The following is a 13,812-nucleotide window of genomic DNA, read 5'->3' on the forward strand; positions in this document are numbered from 1 at the left end:
AGGGTCTGTTTGAACTCTGTACTGAGTTCAACTGACCCTGTTGTGTCCAGATTCCCCCATGTGTGAACTACATCCCTCCCAGTGAAAATAAGAGCTGTCAGAAATGGGGGTAGGACTTGCAGACCCGGGATATGGATGCCATTTTGGACAAGACAAATCTGAGTCCGTAATTCTAATGTAGGTTAGAGAAGAGTGATTTTTAAAAAAGGAACTTCCCTGGGTTGCCTTTTTTTTCATTGTGTAGTTGTCCGACGAGGAGGAAGAAAAATCTCAGGTGAACTCTGTGGGCAGTGGGAAGTCAAAACGAAAGAAGAAAAAGAAGAAGGGCAAGCAAACTGAGGATTCTGTTGGAGGTGAAGAGGTACATGCAGTTTGTAAAAACCTTTAAGAGCACAATAACTTTAGTTTGATCAGCCAAGTAAGAAATGGAGCAGATTTTTGAGAATTTGAGAAACATTATGTTCTTTGTTTAGCACACTTGTTTAGGTGCACTTATTTAGCATCTTTAACAAAGCAAAATGCTTAAAGCATAATGTAAATGAAGGGAGGGAATGGACTGAGCAAGACTTTATATTTTTAATTTTATGGATGAATTTTCAGTCCATTCAAATGACGAAGAATAGTGCTGAACAATGTAATAATTTTCTTCTTTTTGTTCTGAGTCAGTGTCTTCTGCTTAGCAATGGGGAATCAATAGAATAATTTGCAAAACCAATCATATAAACATTTTTATTGGCAATGTGATAATGTATCATGTAAAACAATACTATTATAAAACAATCAATGTATGTATTAGCTTTCAAATGGATCAAGAATTGTCATTAATATACAATAATCACCAGCAAATCTAATTAAGAATTTTGATGGAACACCTTTACATTGAGAATTCTTTGATCCAGAGGACAGGATGTTCTGGCTGAGCTGGCTCCAAGACCAAAACTTCCCACCCAAGTTCAATGGGCATTTAAATAGTTCGCTGAATTTTCTGTTTCACCCATGATAATTCCCATAGCTGGTGGGATGGGTGCTTTTTGACCAGACTGTCCTTCGTTAAGAGCAAGACTTACTTGTCCCTGGTGTTTCTGAGGCCTACAACAGCCTATATCATTGGGGACATTATCTACCATCATTTTAGAGTATACTACTGAAGTATTTAAGTGAGATTATCTCAAGGTCCCTCGATCAAAGGTACCCAATGCCTGATTGAGGGACTAGACTGTGGGAAGTGGTGTGGGGTGGGGCTGCTGAGAGCTGCCCTTTTACATCATCTCTGGCATGGGTCACTTCTGCAATCCCGGGGGTCCAGTGCCTGTCTTTCAGCAGCAGCTAAGGCCTGCTGTGTGGCCGCGCTGAGCACAAAAGATGTAAGTCTCTAATTGATTTGCAGCTCTGGCTAGACAAGTATTCTGCTCCTAGGGTCATGATGCTAGGTGGTGGTCTGCCACTGGCTTCACCGCTGACTATTGGTTTGTGGGCTTTCCCAAAAACAGACCCTCCAGCTGGCACCTCAACAAGATTCCACTCAGTGTTCAAACATCCAGCTTTCTCCTTCTATCCTCCAATGATATTGCTTTTTACAGTTAAAAGTCAGTCTCATCCGAGCTTAAGCATCTTCCCTACAAGCCTTAGATGTAAAGTGGCTAACATAGGATCATATAAGAGGGCATTTGGCCCATCATGTGTATGCTGACTCTTTGAAAGAGATATCCAATTAGTTTCAAGTACCTTGCTGTTTTCTCCATAACCCTGAAAGTTGTTCTTTATTAAGTATATATCCAGTTCCTTTTTGAAAGTTAGTATTGACTCTCTGTCGCCCTTTCAAGCAGTGCATTCAGATCGTGACAACTTGCTCCATGTAGCAATTCTCATTTCCCCACTGATTTAGCAGTCCATGCTCAAAGGGTTAGTTAATAAGACATGAAAACTTTGTGATTATCTACACATAATAAGTGGAGTTATTATTGATGTTATTTTACAGAAATGGGGAATAGAAAAATAATAACAAAAGAGATAACAAAATATGATTTAAATGTTCTGAAGGTTGTCTTTATTTTGACACATATTATCTTCAATTATTAATTCAATAAAATGTAAATAAAACAAAAACTTGTATTGACCTTTTAACTCTAGGCATCACTGGAAAAACCCAATACTAAATCACAAACTGAACTTGGAAAAACACATTCGGTTACAACCAGCTCTTCTGAGGTCCATTACATTTTAACGGGTTCAGCAATAAATAAGGTATGGTATCATGTTTATATATGTGGATCTTTCACATGACGATCAAGAAAATTTTACATTTGATTAAAATCGATGCTTCTTTGTCTGACAATCAGTATTGGATGAACAGGAATGTCCTTTGTTAAATATTGCAGAAGCTATTGGCTTCATTCCTCATACCAAACTCCCTTCCCTAGACACCGATTCCATCACCTTCCCTAATCACTACCTGAGGCTGAATCAAACTGACCACAACTTTGGTGCCCTAGTTGACCTAAGGTGCGCTTCCAAACCCACATCCTCTGTCACCAAGACTGCCCACTTGCACCTCCATAATATCAATCATCTCCACCTCATCTCCACTAATCAGTCTCCTGGCCAGCATCTCACCTTTCTCTCTCCATAAACATCAGCTTATCCAAAATTTTGATGACCATGGTCTAGCTTTCATCAGTCCCACTTATCCATTACCCCTGTGCCTGCTAATCTGCATTGACTTGCGGTCCAGCAAGTCCTTCAGTTCAAATCTGTCGTCCTTCTGTTCAAATCACACTGTCACCCCTTCTCTCCCTGTTGCTGCTACTTCCAACCCAATATACCCCCACCTCCAAGATCTCTGCTATTCTACAATTCTGTTCTTTTGTACAATACAATTTCTACTGCCTCATCATTGATAGTGATGCTTTCAGTTGTCTGGTTCCTAAATTCTGGAATTTTCCCCCTATGCCTCTACATCCCTCTACCTCTCTCCTTTAAGATACTCATTTAAGCATACCTCTGTGAGCAGACAACCTGCCTCAATGTATGCCTTGGTGTCAGACTTTGCTGGATAATAATACTGCAAAGAATTTTGCAGTATTATTAACTTAACTATGCAAGTTGTTGTTTTGAGATGTATCACCATTTTTTTCTTTTTTACATGGAAGCTCAGAGATGATTCTCAAAAGAAGATTCAGATGGATGAGGATCCAAAGGGAATGCTTTTAGAAAGATCAGGAGTTGGAGTGGAACAGTGTTTAACAGAGATTGATTTTACTGAACCATGGAATACAGGGGCCAGCACATCATCCAGTAAAAGTAAGCCATGTGATTTTGAAGTAGAAACAAACTTTTTTCTAGGACCTCATTGAAATGCGCAACACTGTGGAGGGTCTTGAAAGAGTAGACACCAAGAGGTTGTTCCCCTGGCTGAGGAATCTAGAACCTGGAGTTGCAATCTTATAACAAGGGTTAATTGTTTAGGAATGAGATGAGGAGAAATTTCTTTAGTGAGATGGTTGTGAATCTTTGGAATTATCTGCTCTAGACAGTTGCAGATGCTCCATCGTTGATTATATTTAAAGATGGGATAGACTTTTTTTTGTCTCTTCGGGAATCAGAACACATGGAGAGTGGGCAGTAAAGTGGAGTTGAAGCTCAAGAGCAGCCATGATCGTATTGAATGGCAAAGTAGGCTTGAGGGGGCCATATTTTTACTGCTATTTCTTGTATTCTCTTCTGGAACTGAATATCTTTCTTTTCCAGTTTTTCATAAACAATAATATGTAAAACCAACAGTTGAGCCACAAACTTACAAATACCCACAGGATCTGAATTAAATTCTTTTAAATAATGTACTTCATATACTTTCATCTCATTAGTGTATTCATTTGAATATTATTGCTTTGCAGAACTTCAGGTTTTGTTATTTGACATGAAGGTGAGAGAGCAGGATGTCTTAATAACAGAACAAAAGTCAGCACTCTGTGAAAGCAAAACCTAATACAAGAACAAATTTTGCTTATCGAACGCTGACCCTTGTTCTAGTATTAACACATTCAGCTCTCTACCACTGTTACCACCACCTTCAATTTCTAGCACTACCAATAACACTTCCCTTGTCTGGTATTCCATAACATCTTTGTCAAATCTCTTCTGAGCTCCCACCTATCTCAGAACTCAAAGAATTCTTACTAAATTTGTCAAATACATTTTCTCATCCTTAAATCCTGATGACTCGGCTTGATTGTATTATGATTTTCTATGGCTAAGTCTTCTTTCGTCCATTGGCCGCTGGCAGAATCTTCCTGTCCCACTGAAGTCTATCAGCTTTTGCATAGCTTCCTGCCCCGCCACCAGGAAACCTGCCATGAGATTCTGACTTTGGTGAGACCAGAAGATCCTGCCAGAGGGAGGGGCTGGAAAATCCCATTCTCTGTTCCTGCTATTACTTTCTTAATGGATTTCAGCATTTCCCAGTGACTGCTGTTAGGCTAACTAGCCCACAGTTCCTTGTTATCTGTCTCCCTCCTTTCTTGAGTAGAGGTATAACATTTGTGACTTTTCAATTTGCTGGGGCCTTTGCAGAATCTTAGGAGCTTTGGAAGTTTGCAACCTTCTACTATCTCTGCAGCCATTTCTTTTGAGACCCTAGGATACAGGCCATGAGGTCCAGAGAACCTGATAACCTGCCTTTGGTCCCATTAGTTTTTCTAATATGTTTTCTCTAGTAATAGTATTGTTTCAGGTTTACCCCCCACCTTTTACTCCTTGATTTTCAACTGTCATCTAGGGGCGGTGCAGTGGCTAGCACTGCTGCCTCATAGAGCCAGGGACCCGGTTCGTTTCTGGCCTTGGGTCACTGTATGGAGTTTGCACGCTCTCCCCATGCCTGTATGGGTTTCCTCCGGGTGCTCCAGTTTCCTCCCCCACTCCAAAGATGTGCAGGTTAGGTGGATTGGCCATGCTAAATTGCTCCTTTAATTTTGGGGGATTAGCAGAATAAATACTTAGGGTTACAGGAATAGGACCTGGGTGGGATTGTTGTCAGGCCCGATGGGCTGAGTTGCCTCCTTCTGCACTGTAGGGGGCAGATTCTATGATAAAGTGAAGACAGATGCAAAATAAAGAGTCTGCCCTTTTCTGTTTTCTACTTATTAATTCATCAGTCTCATCCTTTGTAAGTGTCTCTAAGTTTTAAACATTAGTTTCGGACCCGAACTCCAACAGGTTTGTCCAACTTGATTTCCCCTTCATAAATCTGTGTTGACTGTGCCTAATCCTGCTTTTGTTTGCTAACTGTCCAGTTATCACATCCTTTTTCACAGATTCGAACATGTTAGGTGCACTCTAGTCAGTTCAACTTTGAAACAGAAGTTGTCATAGTCTAACACATGACAGCTATACTGAGAAATTGAATTTGATCCTCTGCCATTTATTCCTGTCTTTGTTTGAATCAGTTTGTGTGCCAATTATTATCAAATGCCCTTTGTTTGAAGCAAACAAACAAAATTCCATCTGTTAATATCAGTGTCGCTTGAATGTGTTTTGTTCAAGGACTGTTTTAAAGCACCCCTGGGATGTGATCTCCATTTTGTACAATGTCCAAGAAAATTCAACCTTTTACCATAAAGATAAAAGACAATAATTTATATGTAGTGCTATACAATGCCTCACCTTCACCAAGACATATTCGAGGACTGCAGTCAGCAAGGCAGCCAATTAAAGGTAGTGGGGACAAACTGGTTGTGGAGACACAACTGGTGCTGACAGCCTATTGAATTAAAGGCAAAGGACCCTCGCTTTCATCATATTTGGCAGGGAAATAGGCCCAGGCTGATTTCTATCAGAAGATTGCCCAGATCTGGCACTGTGGGGACCCAGAGGGCTTGCCCTCTCCCTCTGTCCCTGCCTGCCCAATTCCCATCAAGAGCTAAAATCTGGTCCAAGGGCCTGCAAGTCCAATAGTATTATGCCTATTTTGTAGTCATGAAAAAGCTGCCTGAACATCCAAAATGAGAGGCAGAGTGTGTTCATTTACTGCTGAAAGTGCACCACCATCCCTATTGTATCCAGTTGTTCTTGTCGACATCCAAGATGCATACAAACCTATTTAAAACAATGAACTCAAATTAGGCTCCTGCGTCCATTTTATAATCTTTTTCTCCATAATGGCTGATTCCAATGCCTAAGTCATCATGTGACAAAATCAGTCAACAATTCATGGTATGTCAGGCATGATGGGCCCTTTAGTGTTATCTAAAATGCTCATGAGATGGTTAGCAGCCAGTTTGTTATTTGAGGCTGCTGATTAAATTCAGGGCATTTGAGAATTTATTTATGACTTAAAATTTAACTCCCTCTGACTGCTGTGACGATTTTATCATTACTGCATTGTATTTGGCAGTCTTTGCAACAGTTGTACCATAGTCAGTCAGGATGGCCTGTGTAGCAATGAAATTCTTCGGCCATAATCTTTTGATTTTAAGATGTGGAGATGCTGGCAATGGACTGGGGTGGGCACAGTATGAAAGCTCACAGCACCAGGTTAAAGTCCACTCACCTGATGAAGGGGCAGCACTCCGAAAGCTCGTGCTACCAAATAAACCTGTTGGATTTTAATCTAATGTTGTGAGACTTCTTATCTTTGATTTTGATGCTGTGAAGTAGATCCATGAAATATTGAAGTGAAGTTTTTTTTTTCAATGTTTCCTTATTGTGGAAGAGGCTATGAAGATATTTTACAGCAATGATTATTGTTCAAATACACAGGTTACACTACTGACTGGAGAAACCTTTTTCTGCTTTAATGTTTTGTCAGCAGAACCCTTTAAACATGCATAGTTCAGGTTTCCTGTTTCCTGTCTGTATATTTTTCCTTTTCTGGTGTCTATTTCGATCAATTTAATTTGCATCAAATATAGTGCTTAATCAGTGCCTTAATTTCCATTGTTAGATCACCAAAACAGGTTAAAAGCCAAAACCTTTACAGATCAATCTCATATCTGAGAAAGCAGGCATTAAATAAGGAGAGCCTAATCATAACTGTCCTCCACTTGGTGGAAGTTTCCCACTGGTCCCCAACTTTGGTCTCCTATTTTCATCTGCTGACCAGGCTCTCTGTGGGAATCTGCATTTTTTTTATTTCAATGAGCCACTACAGTTAAGATCAGCAGGGCATCTGAGTCCCTGGCCTTGCCGACTTTTTTCTGTCTCCCTGTATCAAGGTCATGGAGTCTTAAAGGGTCATTGAGCTTGATGGAACAGAGAAACTGGGGTCTAAATCTTCTGGTCACATTCACTGGGGAAATTGTTGCGTGAAGGATGGTAAATATGACGGACAAGCCAAAGGTCAGTTAACCTCAGGGCGGAATTTCCGTCTCAGGGTGGGTGGACCCAGACAATCCCACCCTGGCGAATGAGGTTTTTATTCTACAGGTCTTTATAACCGCAATTAATTTTTTACATTAAGAATGCATACATAATATCACTTCCAGCATTGATGAGCAAAAACCAATTTCAAAAAACTCAATAGAAAGGGAATTATGTTTTATCAGATATCTCAAAATCCGGGAATGATAAACTTGCTGTAGGCAAATGACAAACTGTTCTGTGAACCGTTTTAATCTCAAATGCTTTTGTTTCGTATTTATTACAGATAATGGCTTCACTTTAGATTGTGCCAAAACAGAGAAGAGGAAAATGAAAGCCAGAAGAGAAACTTGACGCTGCCTTTTTATTCATGTAAATGGTTCAGGTTTTTAATTCTGATATCATCACCAGTTACTGCTAAATTAGCTTCGAGCGTTCCGCTGCAGGAAGCATTGCACTAAGTCCATAAAATGAACAAAGGGACAAAACAGTAGGAAACTCTGGTCTAGTCATGGAAACCACAGAGCAAAGGAAAAGGAGTAGTTGAAGCCAAGTGCTTATTGTTACTGAGGGGTGAAATTCAGCCACAAAAGGGATGTATTTCCTACGTTCCTTGTAGATTTTCTATTTTAGCACAACATGGGATGCAAAGTCGCTTTGCCAGTAACAAGCAGCCTCGATTTATGGCAGTATAGAAACAGGCTAGGTGACATTGTTTTTTAAAATGTTGCATTTTTAATTGTAATCCATTTAAAACTGTCCATGTTCACCTCATGTACACAGGAACAGATGTGGTGTGTCTTATTGTGAAGCTGTACTTAAAACTAACCATGCATACATGTCTGTGTCTTAAGGCATAATACTGGTTACTTGCAGGTAGGATCATACTCAACAGTGTTGAGGTGTATATGTGGAGTTACCTGTCATTTGTCCACTGTCAGATCATAGCAATATTCTAGCACTTCAGGTATTACTTAGGTAACCTTGCTTGTCCAGATTTACTATTTAAATAATTTTGCAACTTTTGGGATGAGAACACCGAATTTATTTTTGCAAACTGTGCAGGGGAGCCATTGAACCCCAACCTACTCAGCATGTTATGTATCTTTTTGTCAGTGGTGCCAATGCTTTCACTCTGTTTATTGACAAATCCTTACTTTCAAGTTTAAAAGTGCTCTATATCAGTCAGACTGATTTATTTCTAAAACCTTGTATCAAACAAAAGGGGAAATAATCTCCAAAGTTAAAGTAAATACTAAAGTCTAATATTACCTGATTAGTTGATAAGAAGATTCAATTGAATATTATTCATGGGAATATCTTACTTCAATCAGAAGAGAATCCTTGGATTGGCATTACAGTTATTGACTTAAGTAACATTGAAGATTTGTATTTCCAAGAAATGTGCTCATTTTAAAACATTTTGCTGTCATTTCAAGCAGGTTTGCTGTACAAGTGTAGTAGTAGAAGAATAAGTATTAGCTGAATCAGGGCCTTCTGAAAAGATCCACTTTTTTTGATCAGTTTTGTTGCTCTGAAATGTTACTATTTCAAGCCGCATTAAGATAGATTTCAAAAACTGTAAGTATCAGTCACAGGCACTTAAACTTCGGATATAATGATCTGTTCATTGCCTTCTGAAATATAATGTCTTTTTCCATTAACTTTGTAAATTAATATTTTATTTCATTTTCTAGTTTCATCCAATGCGTTTACACTAAATTAACCATTGAGCATTAATATGACAAATCGAGTGATATTTGGTGGGATGTGACAAGGTGTAAGGATAATTGTTTGAACTAAAGGGATTTATTGTTTATTGCTGTGTTGGGATCTGACAACTTCGAAACCTGAGTTGTTGCAAACTAAGTATAAAAATGTCAACAAGTATTCCCAACAGTATTGTCTATATGAAGGCTAGAGCACCCACATTAAATGATCTTGCAGAAAGTGAATCAGCACTTCCTTAGGTGTATACCCTGTGTATCATTTGCTTGAATGTTCAATATTAGATATAATCCTGTGTAAAATAGGGGTGAATTTCCAATTTTCTTTGGAAGATAATTCAGTTATAGGGCAATCTGAAATCAAAGCAACATCGTATTTCATGTGAATAGCCTACTAGTTAAACAAACAACCAATACCTCCTAAACCAATATCCTTAAATATAGCATTTACTATTTGCAAAGAGCTAAACTATCCAGATTTATGAAGGTGTTTGCTACAGTTGCTCACCCGTTACATTTTTTTTCACAATCAGTGCAAGATTCTGAATAACTGCATGAAAGATGTTTTTTCCAGCGAAACAACTTTTTAACTGGTCATGTGGTGGCCAGGTTAGCCTTAATGATGACTGAACAATTTTATAAGGAGAAGATTTAACAGTTCTCACCAGTGTTCTTATAAGACAGTATTTCTTTCCTTTTTATAACTCTAGGAGTGCTTTATTTCCTACCCCTCCCCTAACAGCAACGGTTTATATAGATTTACGATGTACTTCTATGATATATTTCTTTCAAAATGTCATCTGACTTCAAATCTGCTGTGAAGTTTTATGCCTGTTTTGCTTTAGCTGAATATTTGACTTTTATTTTGTAAACATCTTGATGCAATGATAATTTGCTGCATCAATTAATAAATTAAATTTGAAATGCTTTTGTAGCAAACAATGATAACAGTTTAGGACTGTCAAGAGGTGTTTTACTCAAACCTATATATAATTATAAAGTCCAGTTAATGCATCATTTCTCTGTGCCAGTGACTGATTTGGTTAACAGGACAGATGCAAAGTGAACCACTACAAAAGTCATTCCCTTACTGCTTGGGAAACTTTAAAACGGTGCAGGAATTTGCAACACATCAGATTTTATAGTTGGTTTACACTGGACAAAAAATTTCATAAGGGAATTACATTTTTGCAATATTGAAGTTACTTTTCATATTTGAATTCTGGGTTTCTGAAGCTTACTGATTTCCTACTTGTAAAGAAACTGAACAGTCATTTGGTTAAAGGTAGTCTAGAAACAAGTTGCTGGTCTTTTGATAATATGGACATTTTTTCAGTATAAGTCTGCATTACTGTATAATATGTTTGCACTTTATTATAGAGTTTGTGCGATATTTTTAGTTTGTGTTATAATGAATGTTCAGTGTTTCAACAGTTTGTTCAAAAAAGCAAGTATTTATCATGAGGTAAATACGCTACACAATGGGGAATAGAGGAACACGCAGTTTATCCTTTTCATAAGATAGACCTGCATTTCATGAAGGTCTTAAAAAGGATAATAAAAAATATCTTCATGATAGTTAACCACGTGTGTGGTGTAATCATTGTGTTATGTTAATTTATGTAGAATAATTGTTTTAACAAACGTTTCACAATACTTTGGAAGTATTTCTCAAACTTTACATATATAGCTGTGAAAGTGGAATTGTACAGTGGCATTGTGATTTGCAATACAGTGACTATGGTGAAGGTATTCTCAGCATATGCTGGTAAATGTTTGATCATTTTTTAATGTGTAAGGAGAGTGATATTTTATTTGACAGCTGATACTAAAAGTCTCATCTATTTCGGTATTCATTTTATTAGACCTGCATAAATTGCTTTTCAGAATTACATTTGAAAAACACTTCACTAAACATCAATTGGCCTACTCAGGCTCTGTTTATTAACTTGTCTGAGCTATGCTGCGTGCCTTTAAAATATATTTCTCACCATTGAACATTCTAGGTTCAATCTTTGATCTGTGCTAATTAACAGATCGCAACCAAAATGATGGTAGGAGCACTACAGTTAACCTCATCTTTGCAAAGTGTTGGATGATATAGCTCATGAAAGTCTGCTGATGAAAAAATCAGGCTCAACTGTAATTGTCCATGTACTCAAATATCCTATCTGCACTCATTCTCTAAGCTAACTTTTGAAAAGTAGCCACTGGGGCAAAGTGCGGAAGGTTGCTGGTGTTCTGGGAACTGTTTTTTCGAGTGAATCTGCGCCTCAGGAGAAGAGGAAAGAAAATTGACAGACAAGAATTTAATCTTGCCCACTTTCATTAATGTACTACCCAAGAATGTTGTCAACTGTTAATATTCTTTCATCACTACCACAAACGTCATCAGAATATAGGAAATAACGTGATGTAGGTCAACAAAAGCCATGCTGTATTATAAAAGTATCTATGCCTCCTCAAACAATACACGTTTTCTTTGAAACTTCAATTTAAGTATTTTGAAGCCAAAAGGTAAAGTTGGAAGATCTTGTTATTTTTAGGTTTAACTGATGGGAAGTATGTAGAAACATGTTGGATCATGCAGTATTGGTTTGACACTCAAGAGTCTATTAATTATAACTGAGGACCTGCCCTATTAATATGCATATATACATATGGGTATCATGCCATTCATTAGAGTACCTGAGGCTATCAGTCTGTGCATCTACCATTTTAAATAAATGGCAAAACATGTTATCAAAAAGCAAGTGAAGTGTTTGTTCTTTGTTAGCCAAGCCGCTTGCCTGACATTCTGTACTGGGTGAACAGAAATTTCCTCCATCTAAACATTGGAAAGAATGAAATCATTGTCTTTGGTCTCAGCCAAGAACTCTGTTTCCTAGCTACTGGCTCCATTTCTGTCCCTGACAATCATCTGATGTTGAGCCTGACTATCCACAATCTTAGTATCCTACTTGATCACAAGATGAACTTTCAACCATCACCAAAACTGTTTACTTTCTACCTCCATAAACATTGTCTGACTTGATCCCTGCCTAAGTTTCTCTGCTTTTGTTACCTCTAAACCTGACTATTCCAATGTACTGGCTGCTTCTTACATTTTACCCACCAAAAACTTGAGGTCATCCAAACTTCTGCTGCCAAGTCAAGTCCCATTAACCCATCACTCCTGTGTTATCCTAACCTACAGTGGCACCCAGTCAAGCAATTTTGAAATTCTCACTTGTTTTCAAGTCCTCCCATGGCTTAATTTCTTCCGTTCCTATCTCAGCCCTACAACTTTCCCAAGATATCTATGTTTATTTAATTCTGGCTTCTTGAGCATCTCCAAATTTTAACTGATCACCATTGGTAATTGTTCAGCTGCATAGGTCCTGAGCTCTGGAATTCCCTCCCTAATGCTCTCCCTCTTTCCTCCTTTACGACCTTCCTTAAAATTTACCTCTCACCAATCTTTTGGCCATCTGCCATAATATTGTCTTATGTATGTCTCGGTGTCTAATTTTGTTTTACAATGCTCCTGTAAAGTCCCAAGGGATATTGTTCATGCTAAAGGTACTGCATAGTTGTTGTTGACAACTAGACATACACATCAGTGTGTGGCATGAAACAATTATTTTTTCAGCATCTATTTAACAATTAGATACAACCATCACCAAAGGTCTAATATTTTAGTCCTGTGTCTGGGTAGGGGAATTTAGATGCCATTTTGCCCAATTTGGAGATAAAACAGTGGCAAAAATGGCTAATGCGGACAGCTCAACCTCCTGTGCTCAAAAGGCACCATGGAACGTCCACACCATATTCATTCAGATAGTCCATAGGCCTTCCTAATGGAAACTTGAAACAATGCTAGCCTAAATAATACGTAGTAGTAAGGGTCCTGGTTATGCATTATAGGCTAGTGTGGGGGGGGGGGGGGGGGTGCCATGGTTTTGGGTTAAAATTGTGGCCATCTTAATTGATACTTCAATGTCCAGTAGTTTTGAAGATAAGAGTTTGGGGAAGTGCTGCAATCTTTGCAGGATTGGCTTCAGTGTAGTGACGGAAGACTGATTAGCTGAAGTTTTTTAAGGCTGCCAAATGAATACAAAGAGCAATAGCAAGAAAAGCAGCACAGAACTGGAGAGGCTGTTGGAAAGGAGTAAAGGAGGGGATGGTGCAGGGGGCATGCTAACATGGATCTTCAGGAACATAAGGAAATCCTTTGGAATGCTACTGTTATAACTCAGTTTGTTGCGCACAGTTACTTCAACAGATAGTGAGTGGCAAAGTGACAAGAATTCATCACCTCCCAATGGAGGTTGACAACAGGAAAGAGTTTTGGGATGTGGAAAAATACGTTTCACTTTCCACACATGCGCTTCGGTAGAGTTCATGTTTTCTGTTACCAGCTTGGAATTTTCAATCATAGGAAGACTCTTGTTCATTCAACTCGCCTGCAACTGCAGGCTGGGCATAATGCAGGTCTGTTCCTATTTCCCTGGCAATAGAAGTGATGCTTTCATAATGTGCAAACCCTCCCATTGGGTCAGAAGTTAGAAATGCAACAAGCTTTGAAGCATTGATCTGAAATGTTAATTCTGTTTTGCTTTCCACACAAGCTGCCTGTCAGGCTGAATATTTTCTGTTTTTATTTCAGGGTTCCTGCATCTGCAGCATTTTGCTTTTAAATTAGCAGTCTTCTATCGGTCATTAAACCAGTGCAAATAAAAAATGACATTGA

At 38.5% G+C, this 13,812-nt stretch overlaps 1 protein-coding gene across 1 annotated transcript in view; it reads left to right on the forward strand.

Annotated features, from left to right (window-relative positions):
• The window catches only part of LOC145344916 (uncharacterized), an 83,707-nt gene extending 71,925 nt beyond the window's left edge, over positions 1-11,782 (forward strand). Inside the window, exons 9-12 of the mRNA XM_080192235.1 lie at positions 245-361; positions 2,131-2,244; positions 3,150-3,300; positions 7,640-11,782. Of these exons, the coding sequence (XP_080048361.1) occupies positions 245-361; positions 2,131-2,244; positions 3,150-3,300; positions 7,640-7,707 (450 nt within the window). The 3' untranslated portion in view covers positions 7,708-11,782. The remainder of the gene's footprint in view (positions 1-244; positions 362-2,130; positions 2,245-3,149; positions 3,301-7,639) is intronic.
• Positions 11,783-13,812: the final 2,030 nt, after the last annotated feature.

Source organism: Carcharhinus amblyrhynchos, chromosome 7 (genome assembly GCF_965287045.1).
Source record: "Carcharhinus amblyrhynchos chromosome 7, sCarAmb.v2.hapA, whole genome shotgun sequence".
Lineage (NCBI taxonomy): Eukaryota > Metazoa > Chordata > Chondrichthyes > Carcharhiniformes > Carcharhinidae > Carcharhinus > Carcharhinus amblyrhynchos.